Source organism: Glycine soja, chromosome 9 (genome assembly GCF_004193775.1).
Source record: "Glycine soja cultivar W05 chromosome 9, ASM419377v2, whole genome shotgun sequence".
Lineage (NCBI taxonomy): Eukaryota > Viridiplantae > Streptophyta > Magnoliopsida > Fabales > Fabaceae > Glycine > Glycine soja.
The window spans coordinates 40,401,987-40,418,156 of NC_041010.1; the positions used below are offsets into that span (position 1 = coordinate 40,401,987).

The following is a 16,170-nucleotide window of genomic DNA, read 5'->3' on the forward strand; positions in this document are numbered from 1 at the left end:
ATCTCATAAACAAGTAGTTAATAGTACAAAACTACAAATACAGAGGGAAGAAAAATTCATATATATATATATTATAGAAACTTATGAAAAAAATTATCACATATATAAGACGTTAATGAAAATCCAAGCCTATGATGAGAAAGGCTATAGCATAACCCATATCATAAAAATAAAGGCATTAGCCCATGCATGGTTCAATAATACAGAAGATTAAAACAATATTTTTATGTATAAAAATTTAATTAAAATTTTAGAAAAGAAAATTAAAATTAACGAAGTAACTGTAGAAGATGACCCGTTAAAATATTACACTACTATAGTGGCCGGTTACTACGTACTAAAATTAGATGAACTTATAAAATAACAATCAAGTAATGTCAGAACTCTTATGAATAAAAAAATGATTATCGTACCTTTAATCAGCTCATTATTTTTTTTGGTAAGAATATCAACAGTAAGCATATGAGTATTTTTTAAGAGAGATATGCTGATTTTGAATTTTGTTTACAAAAAAAGCATAAGTAACGTAAAATTGAAAAATTGAATGAAAGTAAATAAATGAGAATGTATATATGTACATATGGGAGTATCAAAAGTCTCACCCATGCTAATGTATATTATTTGTTTTTTTTTCTTGATTACATGCAATAAATTATTCATTTTTAATTTATATAAATATTATTAAATTTTTTATTATTAATTTTTTGGGCTGAATAGCAATCAAAGTTTAATACTTTTTTGCGATTATTGCTATATGTTTTGAAAATTGAGAGAAAATATGATAAATCTGTAATAAAAATAGTAGTAAGGTAAAAATGTTAACTAACATATAAATGAGAAAAATGAAAAGTTAATAAAACATAAACATATAAAATTATAAATTAAATGAATAAATTTTAAAAAATGACATATAACAATCATATATATATATATATATAGTGGAATATTTTTTTTTATAAAATAATATATATAACTTGTAGCACGTAATATATAATTAATACGAATTTGCAGACTCTTTGTTTAGAAATGTATAATTCCCTCATCTATATATATCTTTTTAATTAAAGAAACTAACGGTCTAATAGATCATTAACAAATCTCCATCAAATTATAAATTAAAGGAAACAGGAGAGACACTTATTGAATCAATTTACGTTTAAATTTAATAAAATTAATCTTGATTTCAATCAATGCACAAGATTATTCATTTTCGTTATTCATTCATTCCCTTATGTAACCACTGCAAATTAAATTAATAATTTTTCACACTCTTCATATCCCCCACACAAACTGTTGCTAAACACACTCCCCATACCATTCTCTATATAAACCCCAACCAAGGTGTCACCAGAAATTAAACCATATTTTCATCTCTTCTTTTCTTCCAAGACTAAAATGGCTTCCACTCACAACCTCTATATCTTTGTTTCTCTTGTGACTATAACTGCATTGGTCTCATCAATGGTTGAGTCCAGATCACTCCCTAACGCTTCTTCGAGCCTCACGGTTCGGTTGAAGCTCGAGGGCGAACCCTCCAACTGTTGGGACTCACTATGGCAACTCCAAGCATGCAGTGGTGAAATTGTAACGTTTTTTGTCAATGGTGAGACTTACCTTGGACATGGTTGCTGCCAAGCAATTAGGGTTATTGGACACGATTGTTGGCCCAACATTGTTGCGTCTCTAGGATTCACCAATGAAGAGACTGATGTGTTGGAGGGTTATTGTGATCAAGCTGTTGATTCTCCTTCACCACCATCTATAGTAGTTGACTCAAAAGATGACATTGTTCCATAAAGGAAGTTACTTTGGTCTTGTTGGTTTCCAATAAATAATTAACTAATAAGGGTCTTGTTTTGTTTTTTCTTCTCAATTTTGTATGTTGCAACGGATATGGGAAACACATGCAATATTCTGAATCAATTAATGATATGATATGCAAACAGGGTTGTGTGTTTTCTATGAATAAAAGGTTGTTGCACATCGGCATTTCGCTTCTTAATTTATATTATATGGCTCTAGTTTTATGTTGAAACTTGAATATGTACAAGTAATTTGGATAGATAGCGCAGTTAATACTGAATTCATCATTCAATATATAGCAAGGAAATAAAAATGGAGTTACACTATGGAAGGAGAAGAAAATGATGAAATCTAGGATATTGCTGCTCTTGATCTTCAACCTTCCAGAGAACCTTGCGCCAGCACTCAATTTTGTCAGGGCTTCTTTTAAAAAAAATAATCAAGAATTAAAAATTAAATAAAATATATACACATGGCATGATTAAGAAATTAGCTTGGGGAGATTGATCAGTAACAGAAAAAAATGGAGTTTATGATCAAATGAAACCACAATAGGGTGGATGCTGGATGGATTATTTTTACGAGAAAAAAAAAAAGCAGATGGAGGAATAAGAGGTTTGATTCTTGTTCAGTTCCTCCATGAAATATCATATGTTGATTATATGGATATTTGTTCAGTTGCACATAATGATTGTTCATGTACACGAGTTCACTTGCACATGATAATCATTGGTATATATTTTCATGAAACTGTTAGAATGATCTTGTATTTATTTATTTAATTTTGTTTACTGTTAGCTCTCATGGGCACATAGGCGTTAGCTCTTTTGCCTCAACTATTAGGAAATTTGATTTAAGTTCTTTGAAATTAAGGACCCACCGGTTTGTTGCGGAACATTGCCATGTTAGTATTTTGCAATTGTGGAGTTATAAGGGGCTGGGTTGGAAACTTGGAATGCTCAATTTCTTCTTCTTTTTTTATTTCTTTTTCATAAGTTTATTGCGATTCAGTTTTCATCTTCTTGTGTATTATTTGACTCTTGAACTAGCTTGTTTTTAATTTTCATATTAATTTCAAAATATTTATAATTTTTTTTATTTTTTCTCAAATAAATTTGATGATAATTCATTTTTAATTTACTTCTTTTAAAAAAAATTGAATAATAAGTGCAAATCTCTTAAAATAAAATAATGCAGTTTTTGGTAGTAAGCACTTGATTGATGACTAAAATCATAAACTTAATCACCCCAGATTCATTCTTTATAGATACTCATTTATTCCATTTCATTTTCCTTGTTTTTAGTAAATTTTCACATGGATAAAATAAGAGAAGAAATAAAAAGGAAAAAGGAAGAAAATACTTTTATAAGACTTGTGTAATTATAAAGGAAGAAATTGTTATTAAATATATGTTTGGATATAAACTTCTCCAAAAATACTTAAATGAGAAAAAATAACAAAAATACAAATTAAAATAACTTATAAATAAACTAATTTGTAGAAACTATTTTACATTAGCTATTTTAAAAAGCTCATTTTTAACTTATTTCCTAAATTTTTCAATTTACCATTTCTGAAGTTTAATGATTGGATATATACATTTCATTTGATCGCTAAGAGAATCAGCCAAAAGTAGACTCTAATTTTACTTATACAATGATTGCACACAACTCATTGTGAGCATGTATATGTGAACAAAAGAAATCGACAAAGTGACCCATCCATGTTCCATACTTAGATATGTGAACGCAATAACAATATGACAAGAAAATCACTGCTGTTTTTTCTACCACCATATGATAAAAGATCAAAATTTCAATCTCTACACGTATCTGAAGTTAATGATCCATTCCCTTGCCACGCGTTGTGAAAAAGATCTCTCCATGCAATAAATACGGAAAATAAAGTATGGGAAGGTACTTAAAATTTAATATATCACTTTATAAAATCCAACAAATACCCACCAAAAGTTGAACTTCAGACACTCTTCTATACAATTTGTTCTGTTTTTCTATTGATCTCCGTGTGAACGTTAATACCACATCCTGCTGCAATTATTACACACTATTTTTTTGTGGCAGATACTCAATTAGTATTTCATAATTTTCAGGTAAGCGTGTATTTGTAGTTTTCTTTTTTATTGGTTCATAGAAAATGATGAACAATGATGAAAGAGAAGAGGTTAATCCACCCTTTTCGATTCTCCAGAGATTGGATCGCCTTGAGCATCAGGTAAATTAATATTTTCTTCTTCAAGTTTCATTCATGCTTCAATCCATAGAATAACGGTGATTCTTGAAAATGCAGATGCTGTTTCTGGAAGAAAGGCACGGTTATGGAGCACCAAATTTGGCTGTTGTTGCTGACAAATGTCTGAAACCAGAAGAACAGTGCAAGAGCATGTTCTCTGCCCTTGAAGAAGTTCACCACAAAGGCTCGTTACTGGAGCGGGTAGCAGTGCTAGAAAATCGATTAATTCAGGTTGCTAATTAAAGACCCAGATAATATATTTTATTAGAATTTTTTTTATTTGTAGTTTGTAGTTCTTGCATGTTATAAGCAAATTTTTGTGTTATATATATGCTTTGTTTTAAATCATTCAGCTGAGTAGGGACATGGACTTGGAAAACACATCAAGGTCTAGTTCTTCCAATGCTGCAGTAACTGAAAAGTTGGGAAATGGGTTAGGATCATTAGAGGCTAGGGGACCAAATGAGGGTATGAATATGATCACCACGATTCAAGAGAAGCAGGGTCCTTTTGTAACACAAGTAAGTTTACAGATTCATATTTCAGAAACATTCACATTATAAAAAAAAATAAAAAAAATACTTCTTTTGTTTTTCTTTGTTTATGTATTCCACCAACCAATTAATTGCATTTTAATGATGAGCTTGAGCTTTATGGTCTTACAGGGTGAGGATAGCATTGTTCTGGAAGCTTGTTCATTAAACTCACCATCTTGTAGGGCACAAAGAAGACGAATCAAGGCCATATCTAGAATGGGTTGTTACAGGATGCTCAAGTGGTTGAAATTGGGATGTTGATGTTAGATTTTGTGGCATTGTATCTTTCAAAATTTCTATAATTCCCGGCTTAACTTGGAAGTGTTGTAAGTTGTAACCAAATAATTATATCTATTGGCTTGATTTCATTCCACAATAGAAAAACCATAAACACATAACCCAAGTCATACATTACAAAATCGGAATGTTCTTGATCAAAGTGCTTCCAAGTTTCGTCATCATACAATTGAACTTCTCATGTTCTCATAGTGCTACCTCATTTATCCGGTGGCTTGCATTGATGTAAATATTTTTTGTAGTCTTCAAGTTTGAAGCAAATATAACATCCCTTTTGATTGAAATAAGTTTGTGCCTACTTCTCCCTTGTGACTGTGCAAAAACCGGTTTGATAAAAATAACCCGAACCAAATCAGATATAACCATTTTAACCAGTTGGATCTTTAAATCCAAATTTACAAACGGTTTTGATGAACTAGTTTGAAATTGAACTAATTTTAAAAAATCAACTTTGAACTGGTTCTTAATTGGTTTTAAACTGATTTAAGAACCAAACTAGTTTTTTAAAAAACATTATAAAAGCAATTTGATTAATTGAATCTCTTTTGTACAACAGTTTTTTTTTTTTTCAAATCAGTTAGGGTGAAAATCATTTTGGTTTTGGTTTTGTCCAAATCCATTTTTTTGCACACCCCTGCTGTCCTGCCAACACGATACCTCACCATGTGACAAAATCTACACTCGCTTGCATGGTCCACATGAACGACTACTAAAAATTTGGTTGGTAGGAAACATGTTAATACTCTAGAGTAGCATGATTTCGTAGAAACGACAGTCCTTTCAACATAATTCATTGAATAATCGTGCAGTTCAAACTCAAAATCACACATAAGATAATCTGGAAAAAAATTGTAAGGCTAGAATTCAAAATGGAAATCAAGATTCGAATAAAAAGCACTACTCAATGAAGAAGGGAATTGATGCTAAGCTCATGCTCTATAATATAATATCAAAGAAACAATTGTGTCAAGAAAGGATCAAAATGGTTGAAGCCTCCTAATTCCATTGTTTGGAAAAAATGTAACTGATTGTAACATGAATAAGGATCTGGATTTTGGCAGAAGGGGGAACCTCAACCCTTAAGTAACCTTGCCGATGTTGCCAACGTAGAGAGGAACCCTATGATGTGCTAGATGAAACAAGAAAGATTTCACAACTCTCAGCCTACATAAAATCTTCTCGCCATAAAGGTGATGAAGAATAAGCTCATGGAACTCTATGCAGCAAAAAGAGAATTTATATTTAGGGTAGGTGCATAGTTCTAAATTCTAATACTATATATGTTAGTAAATATGATTGAGTCCAAGAGAAAAAAGAAAATGTACAAAACTAAAAATAAAATTATATTGAATTGAGAAAGATGATTTTACAAGAATATAATAGAATTTAAGAATTTATTAAATTAATTCGAAGAACTAACCTCCTAAATAATGTGCTTCATGGTCTCTGTTTTTTATTTTGTTTGAAGTGATCTCTCTGTTTTTATAAACAACTTCAATTTGAATAGAAACGACGGACATTAATAGGGGTGAAAGAAACAAATGAACTGAACCAAACTGTGTAGAAACTAAATTGAAATATGATTCGCTCAAACCTAACTGAACCAGAAAATTTTTCACGCCTGAAAATAATTGAATTACTATTTGGTTTAATTTGGTGTTAAATTCGAACCCGAATACTAAATTAATTGTTTTCGGATTTAACCAAACTACTTCTATGCATTGATATGCAAGAAAAAAGATTAGAAGTAGTAGAATTTTTATCCTTTATAAAAATAGTTTGGGTTTTATGATTTAATTAGGTTCGATTTAATTTCAAACAAAATACTTCAATTTTTTTATTTATTATAAACAGTCCATATAGTTTTTTTTTTAAAAAAATAGTTCAATGGTTATAATTCAATTCAATTCTAAAACAATTGTTTTAGTTTTTTTAGAATCCGAATAACAACTCTCATTTTTATGTATTTTTTTCTATTATACTTTTTTTCTTTAGGTGTGGGATAAGATATCGAATGTCTATCCATTATTTAAATTTTTTTAACACCCGTAAGGAACAAATAGGATTAGTTCATGTATGTAGGAGATTAAGTTGAAGAAAGATCTGACAGATTCAGTATTAATGTGTTTGCTTGTGCGGCTTTTAGTTTTAGGCACATCCATTTGTAATTTCACGTCAGATGAGAAAACAGTACACGAAAGATACTTCTTCAGCAACATACAAATATTAATTGGCAAGTAACTTCGCATTTCTCTGATTGTTAATTTTAATTAATAAAAAATTCGAGTCCATGACTTTTCTTTTTTTCTCTTTTCTTTAATTACCAAGCTAACTTTATGTGTTCATCTTTTACATATCTTTGAATTACAGTTTTAATTACAATTTGTTCATTCATGATGTTAAATGGGTTATGCAATTTGCATTTCAGGGTGCTCGTGCTCAAACCTGTGGATGAGAATAGCATTTTTGGTCAAAAATTGGCCAAGTAACTTCGCATTTCTCTGCTTTTTTATTTTATATTTTATATTTTATACTTGGATTTCGTTTTTTAAAATTCTTTTTACTTGGATGTTTAAATCCCACTATTAATTTGAGCAATTTCTTTTTGGCTATATTTCAGATACATATGCAAGCACATTTGCTCCTATTTTCCCATAACGCTTCACATAAAAGAAGCAAAAGCGTTTCGTCCGGATCAAGCTTATGGTTTGTACTTTGTACCAATCCATGGACTTAATTAATTTTCACATTTTTTATGTTTTAACCATTAAATTTTATCATAACTAGTCGAAATGAAAATACTTTAAGCCATGTATTTTTTTATAAAAAATGTCATTATCATCATTAAATACAAATTAATGTGAATTTGCACTTGGACCCACACTTGACATTATTTTTTTTGGTGAATAACACACACTTGACATGACACGAGATAAAAACTAAAAAATCTTGTTTAGACTTTTTTAGAGGAAGCTGGTAGTATAGTACCTTTTTAATTTGTTGAGTGATGGATCTTGGGAATTTGCACTCTAGGAAAGGGGCTTATGAGGAATATTTACTGAGATCATCATGTCCCTTTTCCCATATAATGGGTATTTAATTGGTGAGGGATGCGTCAAGTTTAACATTACTACAATTTATGGAAGGGGTTGGGTTGGGGACCATTGGTTCAGAAAATTGACACTTTTAACCATTCTCTATTCACATTATTCTTTTTGAACTGCTTTTTATTATTCTCATTTTAAAAAATGCCTTTGTTTTTAATTTCTTGAATTATGGTCAAATAAGATATTGTGTTAATTATCTGATGATGAGCTTATGGGATTTAACTCACTTAAAATTTTATTTTAAAAAATAATATGCTAATCAAGATTTAAACTTAATTATCAATACATTTTAATTTTAATAAATGAAATAAATCAAGATTTGAAATCTCAAGCACAATAGTATAAACATATTTGCTTTTTAGTAAGCTGAATTTGAATATTAAGTGTGTTGGTTTAAACTTAAAATAAATAATTTTAAAATAAGTATTTTTTAAAAAAACTGAAACAGATAATATTTTCTTATTAAAAAAATAAAAAATTATTTATTTTAAACAAAAATAGATACACAAAAAATATTTTATTTTATTAAAGAAATATTTATTTTAAAAAATAAATGTAAACAAACTCAGTCATCTTGTATCTAATCTATCTGTCCTCTCTTTCTCCCTTTTTTTATAATTCCCTTTCTCTCTTTTTTTTAAGTTGACAAGGGTGGACTTAAGATCCATCTGTCCACTTTCATTGAATGCATGGACATTAAATTTGCTTCCGACATAGGCACATTAATTACTTGAATTCAATCTAATGTGTGGACCGTTTCAATTTTAGATTATTTAAAAATAATTCATTTATATCTATATTAATTACCTCAATTCTTTAAATATAAATATTCCAAAGATTGAAGACTCTCTCTACGGGATGAAATAATATATTTCGTCCTTAACCTTGACCAGATCAGAAATAAGATTTACAAAGTTAAGTAAACATATTGTTTTGGCTTACTTCAGTTTTGGGATGGAATTGTAATCAGCACAATTTAATTTCATTAATGAATATTTTTAGAATAATTTTTCTTTGTAATACTTTTTAACAATTCTTTGTTTATTTTTTTTTTTATCTTTTTATTGCATCACTAGGCTTATCCTAAACTTCTATTTTTCTCTTTTCTTGTTTTTAAAAAATTATTATGAGATATTTTTGTGCAAATAGCATTATCCCGTGATGATTATTCCTCTATCGTTTGTATCTTATTATCAATCGAATCATTGATAATAGTAGTAAGTAGTAACAACATACCCTCCAATTGGCATTGTTGCACTTGCTAGTAGCGCCGCAAGGTTTTTACTCAACCTTCAATCTTGATATTTTTATTATTTGATTGATGACCTGAAAGGTTCATTAATTGCCTACTAGATGAAAGATATAGGCAATTTTGGTCCATAATTTATTTTGAACTAAAATAATTTTAAATAATTTTTACGTTAAATTCAAAATTTTATATTAAAATTTATTTTTAAATTAAAAAACATCCAAATATAATTTATATCACTTTTAAAATTAATTTTAATCAAACTCCACTTTACAAAATCAATTTTATCACACTGATCCAAACATATACATCTTCGAAATCCAATGAATTAGTGCCTTCCACAAAGCCCAAAGAATAAGAATAACAAACCAGATCACTGTACCACTTTTTGAGTCACTGCCAGAGCTCCTTAATAGATCCTGAAACTACAAAAAATTCTCACGTACTGCATTATGTACATGGATCCAATCCAAGGAGCCGAAGAGGAGTCTTGGCCCTTTCTTCTTTTAGGATCCTTTCTCAATGTGTGTGTCTATGTATATATATAATTAAAATTAAAAATATTGATAAATAAAATATATAAAAAATATAGTTTTAAGTTAATATTTACTTAAAAAATTTCTAATAATAGATCATATCTATAATTTTGTTCATAAAATTAATAATAAATATTTAATACACTTCTAAATTCATTTATGCTCTCAACCATTTTAGACATCGAAAATTGTTGACATTCAGCACATATGCCAACCTTAAAAGAGAGTATTCCCCTTGTACACAAATTATCTCTTGTTGGAATTCTATTCTGTATCCCTCAAATTTGTTTGAATAATTGCCATTTGGTTAACACGAGAGTAGCTGAAATTGAGAATTGTGCATAATTATCATGCTCTAAATAAAGAAAAGTTGCCTGGCATTTATTGAACAAACGATACCAAGAAGCTTGCTTAAAAAACAAAAAAACAATACCAAGAAGCTGATTTGAACATGAAATATCTTTCCCTCTTGTGTGCATGTATGATTTATGATTGTATCATTGTGGAGTCACAAAATTTAAATGTTATGAAAATTTTATCAGGAAAATTTCATCGGTTGATTAATATTTTGGTGATTAATCTTGACGATTCCAATAAGATTGTTTTTTATTTATGCAAATAAGATATTTCTTGCTCTTTGGTTTTGGGACGGAATGACGAATATAATTAATCAGTTTATAAATACTGTTTGTATAGGTAGGAAACAGAGGATTCTTCATAAAATGGTTCCTTCAAGATAGACGACTTCTCCATGTTTATGACATATTTCAACTTCAAATGGGTTAATAGTAGGTTTAATTATTCATTTATTTAGTTGATATAATTTTTAAATTTATTCTTTTTAGTTTCTATAGTTAATAAATAATTTTTTTAATTTTTAAAATTTAATAAGTGAATTTTTTAGTCTCTAAAATTTGTATTTTAATTTTCAACCGTTGAATAATTTTAACTCCGTAGGTTAAAGAATTTTAACGACATGGATCTTTTTGGAGAATTAAAATATAAATTAAGAGACTAAATAATTCGCTTATTAACTATAAAACTTAAAAGAGATAAGTTTAAAAATTATAAAAAATAAATAAATAATTAAACTTAGTACACACATATAAGAATAAAAAAGTTACTCTAACTCCTTGAATATCTCTTTGTTAGAGTTATTTTTCATTTTTAACTTTTATTTTCTTCTAATTAAAGAAGAACTACTCCTTAGAATCATTGGATTAAAGCAAAATAAGAGTAAGGATGAAGAATAACTTTGTATATATATAACTTGCAATTGACGTTGGCTTCAAGCATCAAATTCATTAAAATATTAAAATTAAGAGAAAATAACATATGTACTAACTAACTTATATAAAATAATTTTATACTATTATCTAATAATAAATTATTATTTTTTAGAGAAATTATAAATTATTATATATAATAAATTTATTAATTTTTATAACAACTATCTTCAAAAAGTGATACTAAAGTGAGTTTAAATTGGCTAACAGAGTTTACGCTTAACCATACATAACAATTAAACTCTAATATTAAAGACTACCATATCATATTTCCATATCTTTAAATCTGGCCAATTATCATCACTAATTTTAATTTTACTTGTGTATTTTTCATTTTCTGCGCCTATATGTACAAATTCATCATCTCTCCCTTTTTTGGTCCAATCTTTGTAGACAGACGCCTATAATGGTGGAAAGCTCCAGGAAAGTTAATTCAAAATCTTGCAAGGTTTATGAAGATCATTCCATTATTTTTCTGGGGAATTTATGGGTGAGTTTTTATCTCTTTTTCATGTCAACTGGCTTCCGCATGTGATCCCTACTCTCGTTGACTTCTTGTTTTCACCAGCAAGGGATTTATGACGAGGAATGAATCAACTAATTTTCTTTCAATATGGAAGATATTCATATACTCATTGAACAGTTGATTTTAGAAAGAAGAGTGGTATTCAATTACCAGTGCTGGGTACAAAGCTTAAACAAGTTAGTACAATTTGTTGTCAAGAACTATATTATATGTTAATATATATCACAGAATGTTCAACTCTTGTCTTCAGATCTCCTATACCATTCAAAAATCCATTGTATATCGTCGTGGGTAGACCAATTGAGCTAGAGAAAAATCCAGAACCAACAATGGAGCAGGTATATATAACAAATGCATATACTATCACCCAGATTTTGTACTAAGTAACATTCAACAGAGCCACACATGTCACATGATCCAGCTAGTGGTAACAAGTTTTCAAAAAATACGTTTGTAACTTTATTTTTATTGGATAAAATTTATGTGGGTCCCTTTAAATATATGGATCATATATGTGTGAATTTCTTTGTAATTTAAAATTAACTTATGTATAAGTTAATTTGTAGAATTTTATAGTTTTTTAAAGGATTATTTTAACTTACATATAAACTAATTTTAGTGAATAGAAAAGTTTATTTTGTCTTATTTCTTCTTCTTTTTTTGCTGAAGTGATTTTGGATAAGTTTATCCAAACAAATTCACTTTACTTGTTTTCAAGTTACAAAGTAAATAATTACTGACTTGTGTGTGGGGAAGAGAGTAATAGGAGAGTTTTATTTAAAACGCTACTTAAGGAAAAAATAGGATTTAGTGACTTCTATAACCTCTCTCTCCTAAGCTAACATTACCAATTTATTATGAGTTATCAACTAATGTGAATTGTAGTTGAGTGAACTTTTTTTAATCTTCAATTATACTTTGTTTCAGGTTGCCAATCAGTTTGTTGAAGCACTTTAAGATCTTTTCGACCGACACAAAGCTCATGCTGGATATACAAATCTTGAGCTGAAAATATTTTGACAAAACCATAGTCTGTTGGTCCTTGTGCCAAGATTTAGTTATCTACAAGTAAAGTTATGCATTTGAGTTTTGTGAACAGGAAAATAAAAATCATTTAGGAAGATTTATCCCCATAAGGTAGTGTTTAGAACTTCTAAAAGTTCAGACGTGAAAGTAATACAGCAGTGAAATAGACTAAAAATATTGCAGGGGTGTCATTTGAAACGTCTGAAACCAAAGTGGAAAGAGCATGAAATGATGCAGGACCCACACAAAAAACTTTCACTTCAAAAAAAGATGAAAGCAGCTAAAATCTATAGTAAAAAATGAACAATCCAAAATTGTCGTTCCTTTTTTACATGAAAAACCGTGTGGGCCGTCTCCCAACAACGTTAAAAAGCTTCTCTCTCCCTCTCTCTTTTTATTTTATTTTATTGAAGTATTAAGCACATAATCAATTTGGGTGAAAAACATAATCGATTATGGCCATTCAATTTTTTTAAAAAAAAAAAACTAAACTTGGTCATATAATCTGACATAATTAATAACATGTCACATTGATATTTATAGAGTGAAATGTAATCCTCAGAATACCATCACATTTATGAACACTTTATTATATTTTCACCAAGTACTTATCAATATTGCTTATTAAGTAATTGTCACAATATTTTATTTAACAAAATCAATCTAGCTACTATAATATTGACGAGTATAATTCTAAGTGATTTAATGGTTTTCTAAACTTTAGAAGAGAACGATCTACTTCTAGCACAATGCATGATGGTGCTCCCCTAATTATATTTTTATTTTTTTATTGATAAATGATAGTTTGTTAGTTTTGTTAAAAAAAAAGTCATAAATTCAAACTTTCAACCTCTCTTATCTTTATCTCTTCACCCTTATATCTCTCGTTTTTAACCATCAAATTAACTTTATATCTCACATTTTCAACCTTGCATAAGAGAATTTGCTCCCACATTCGATTTGGGAATGAGACCTTAACCTAGTTTTATGATTAAGACTTTATTATAGTGACGAATATCCCGGAACACCAAACCCCCTTCCTGTTTAGGCTGGTAGAATCTATTCCACATAATTATATCATCATCACCATGGCCCTAAAAAAGTCCCAATGCATCATTTCCATCTTGTCACATATTTGATTAGGGAGAAGCACTTTTTGCATAATGTAGGTGGACAAGGTTGCTATCACCAACTGAGCTAAAGTAACACTTGATAAAAAAAATGCCATTTTAACATTTTTCGGATATCTATAAATTCTGGTTTATATTTTGTTATCCAATAACTGACATTATACATATATATATATATATATATATATATAGAACTATTTTTTTATTACACGTTCAACAAATTAAAATGGTGACAGCAGATTGGTATACTTGAATAGTTGAATTATTAGGCAACTGAACCAGCAAATGTACAAAAATATCATGAAGTGACGTATAAATTATTTTAGGAAGGTCCATGTAAAGGCTATATATGCATGCCCCAGTAGGCGAACCAAACAAGCCAAGTGTCCCCGTCGTTTATGATACTTTCCGTGACCTTTATAGACTCTAATTATTAATAAAGACGACATTAGTAAAAGGTGTTACCCCACATATATTTTTATTATGTATAGGCAATATCGTTTTACAGGATGCATACAGTATTATATAAATTTTTTGATTTGTTATGTTTTCTGTTGTCATAGTAAACATTATTTAAGAACTAACAGGTGATCACTTTCTTTTTAAGGAAACACCTTATCACTTAACTAGTTTGAGATAATTTGTATGGGATTATCTGTTTGAATTTCATTATTGTTATTGTATACAAAAAGTGTTTTAGTTGAGACATAATTTAAATTTTAGTTTCTATGATATCGCGATTGTGAGATTTTGGTATGTCTCCGATTTTAATTATGTAATTAAATTTTCTCTTATTTATAGTCAAATTTCTTAATCCTGAATATTTCATCTAATGTATGTCAGAGTTAATTAAGAAAAACTTGGCTTGACATAAAAATGAATAAATGTAACAATAAATTATACTAATCACCTTTGAGATTTTGTGAAGTTACACAAATTAAATCTCCTTATTTTTTTTAACGTTTATATATTGTTTTTTAAAGGAGTTTTAACATTTATAATAACCATCCTTATAGGAGAACCCAATGTAATTAAATCATGTTCATTAATTAATACTTCTTCTCTATTTTTATTTGCATTGATGTCAACATTGTTAATTTGTTTATTCAATGAACAATAACCTATATTTTAAATGAGAGTGGGGTGACTTGAGGGAGAAGATAAATGAGAATGTGGAGTTTTAGGAGACGATTTTAGATTTGTAGGTATTTAGAGGAGGATTTTAGGAGTTTTTGGGCCCCTTCTCTCATAAAGGCCCTTCTAAACACCCCCTTATATCAAAAGCTCAATTCTTAAGACCCAACTACAAAAGAAATAACCAAGCTCATCCAAAACAAATTGAAATAAATCATTAATTCAATTTTAATATTTTAAATCATATTTTAATTTATAAATCATGAAATTATATATTTATCCTTTTTAAATATATTTTTCATTCTAATTAAAAAAAATCAAGGTGAGTCCCCACAACAAGTATCAACCTACAACCTAACTAAACTCCGAAAAGTAACTTCAAGTAAATATTGAGGGAGCAAAACACAACAACCCATAGGAGGTCTTGGAGGCATATTAATGTCAATCTCTTGAGAGTAGGCAAGGTTGGCTCACCAGTCTACCACACAATTTCCCTCTTTAAGTCTTTATAAACATATATCGCTCCTAGCACGCATGCCATCACTTGATATGTTGCACCATATTTACAAATTTCCTTAAATTTATGGTTAATTTAGATCTCTTTCAAACATTTTTTTATTTGTTTATTGATAAAACTTAAACTCAATGCTCTCTTAAAAGAAGATTGGAGGAAAAAGCTTTTCTTTAGTTAATTTCTAGCCCAACTTATTTTAGGTTTTCTTTTCCTTGAGAAATTAAGCAACTATTAAAAACAGAAAATAAAATAAAAATAATACACCCTTTGCAATAAAAAAATCCTAATTCAAACAGTCCCTTAATTTTTATATAAAAAATAAGTAATTTACTAAAAAAAACTAAGTGAAAGGTTTAAAAAATCTCTTTCTCCCTATCACTCCTCGCCCTCTCTAGTCTCTCTTTTCTCCTCTCTTCGATTATTTCCTAACCGTTCTCTCTTTTCTTTTATTTTCCTCTCTCTTAAATAATCAAAAAATAAAACAAAAATACCAATAGTCTTTAATATATTTTTCCGCTTTAATTTTTTTTCAAAATCTTTTTATAATTTTTGTTGAAGATCTATGACTTTTGTTTTTAAAAGTCAGTTTCAAAATGTATATGGATTTATCCAATTGTATAAATAAATAGACTTTAGTTGTCATGTTTATTCCAACTTACTAAATTGGTCTTGTAATTTAATTTACTAATTTAACTTTTTTTTTCTTTTTAATTTGTCTATTTGAGTTCTTAACCTCCAAATTAGACATTATCACATGTCATAAAAATTAATGTCA

The 16,170-nt window shown here is 28.6% G+C and overlaps 2 protein-coding genes across 4 annotated transcripts; both read left to right on the plus strand.

The window, feature by feature from the left end:
- Nucleotides 1-1,354: 1,354 nt before the first annotated feature.
- On the plus strand, nt 1,355-1,990 carry LOC114425826 (egg cell-secreted protein 1.3-like). Its single transcript, XM_028392789.1, has one exon. The coding sequence runs from the start codon at nt 1,396-1,398 to the stop codon at nt 1,795-1,797; it is 402 nt and encodes a 133-aa protein (XP_028248590.1). The 5' UTR covers nt 1,355-1,395; the 3' UTR covers nt 1,798-1,990.
- Nucleotides 1,991-3,719: 1,729 nt separating this feature from the next.
- On the plus strand, nt 3,720-5,166 carry LOC114367446. Of its 3 annotated transcripts, XM_028324639.1 has the most exons (5): nt 3,734-3,914; nt 4,013-4,036; nt 4,112-4,285; nt 4,408-4,575; nt 4,720-5,166. In XM_028324639.1, exons 3-5 carry the CDS (start codon nt 4,112-4,114, stop codon nt 4,849-4,851), a joined length of 474 nt encoding a protein of 157 aa, XP_028180440.1. In that variant the 5' UTR covers nt 3,734-3,914; nt 4,013-4,036; the 3' UTR covers nt 4,852-5,166. The 3 variants fall into 3 exon arrangements, with proteins under 3 accessions (XP_028180439.1, XP_028180440.1, XP_028180441.1); XM_028324638.1 differs by having other exon boundaries at nt 3,720-4,036; XM_028324640.1 differs by lacking the exon at nt 4,013-4,036.
- Nucleotides 5,167-16,170: the final 11,004 nt, after the last annotated feature.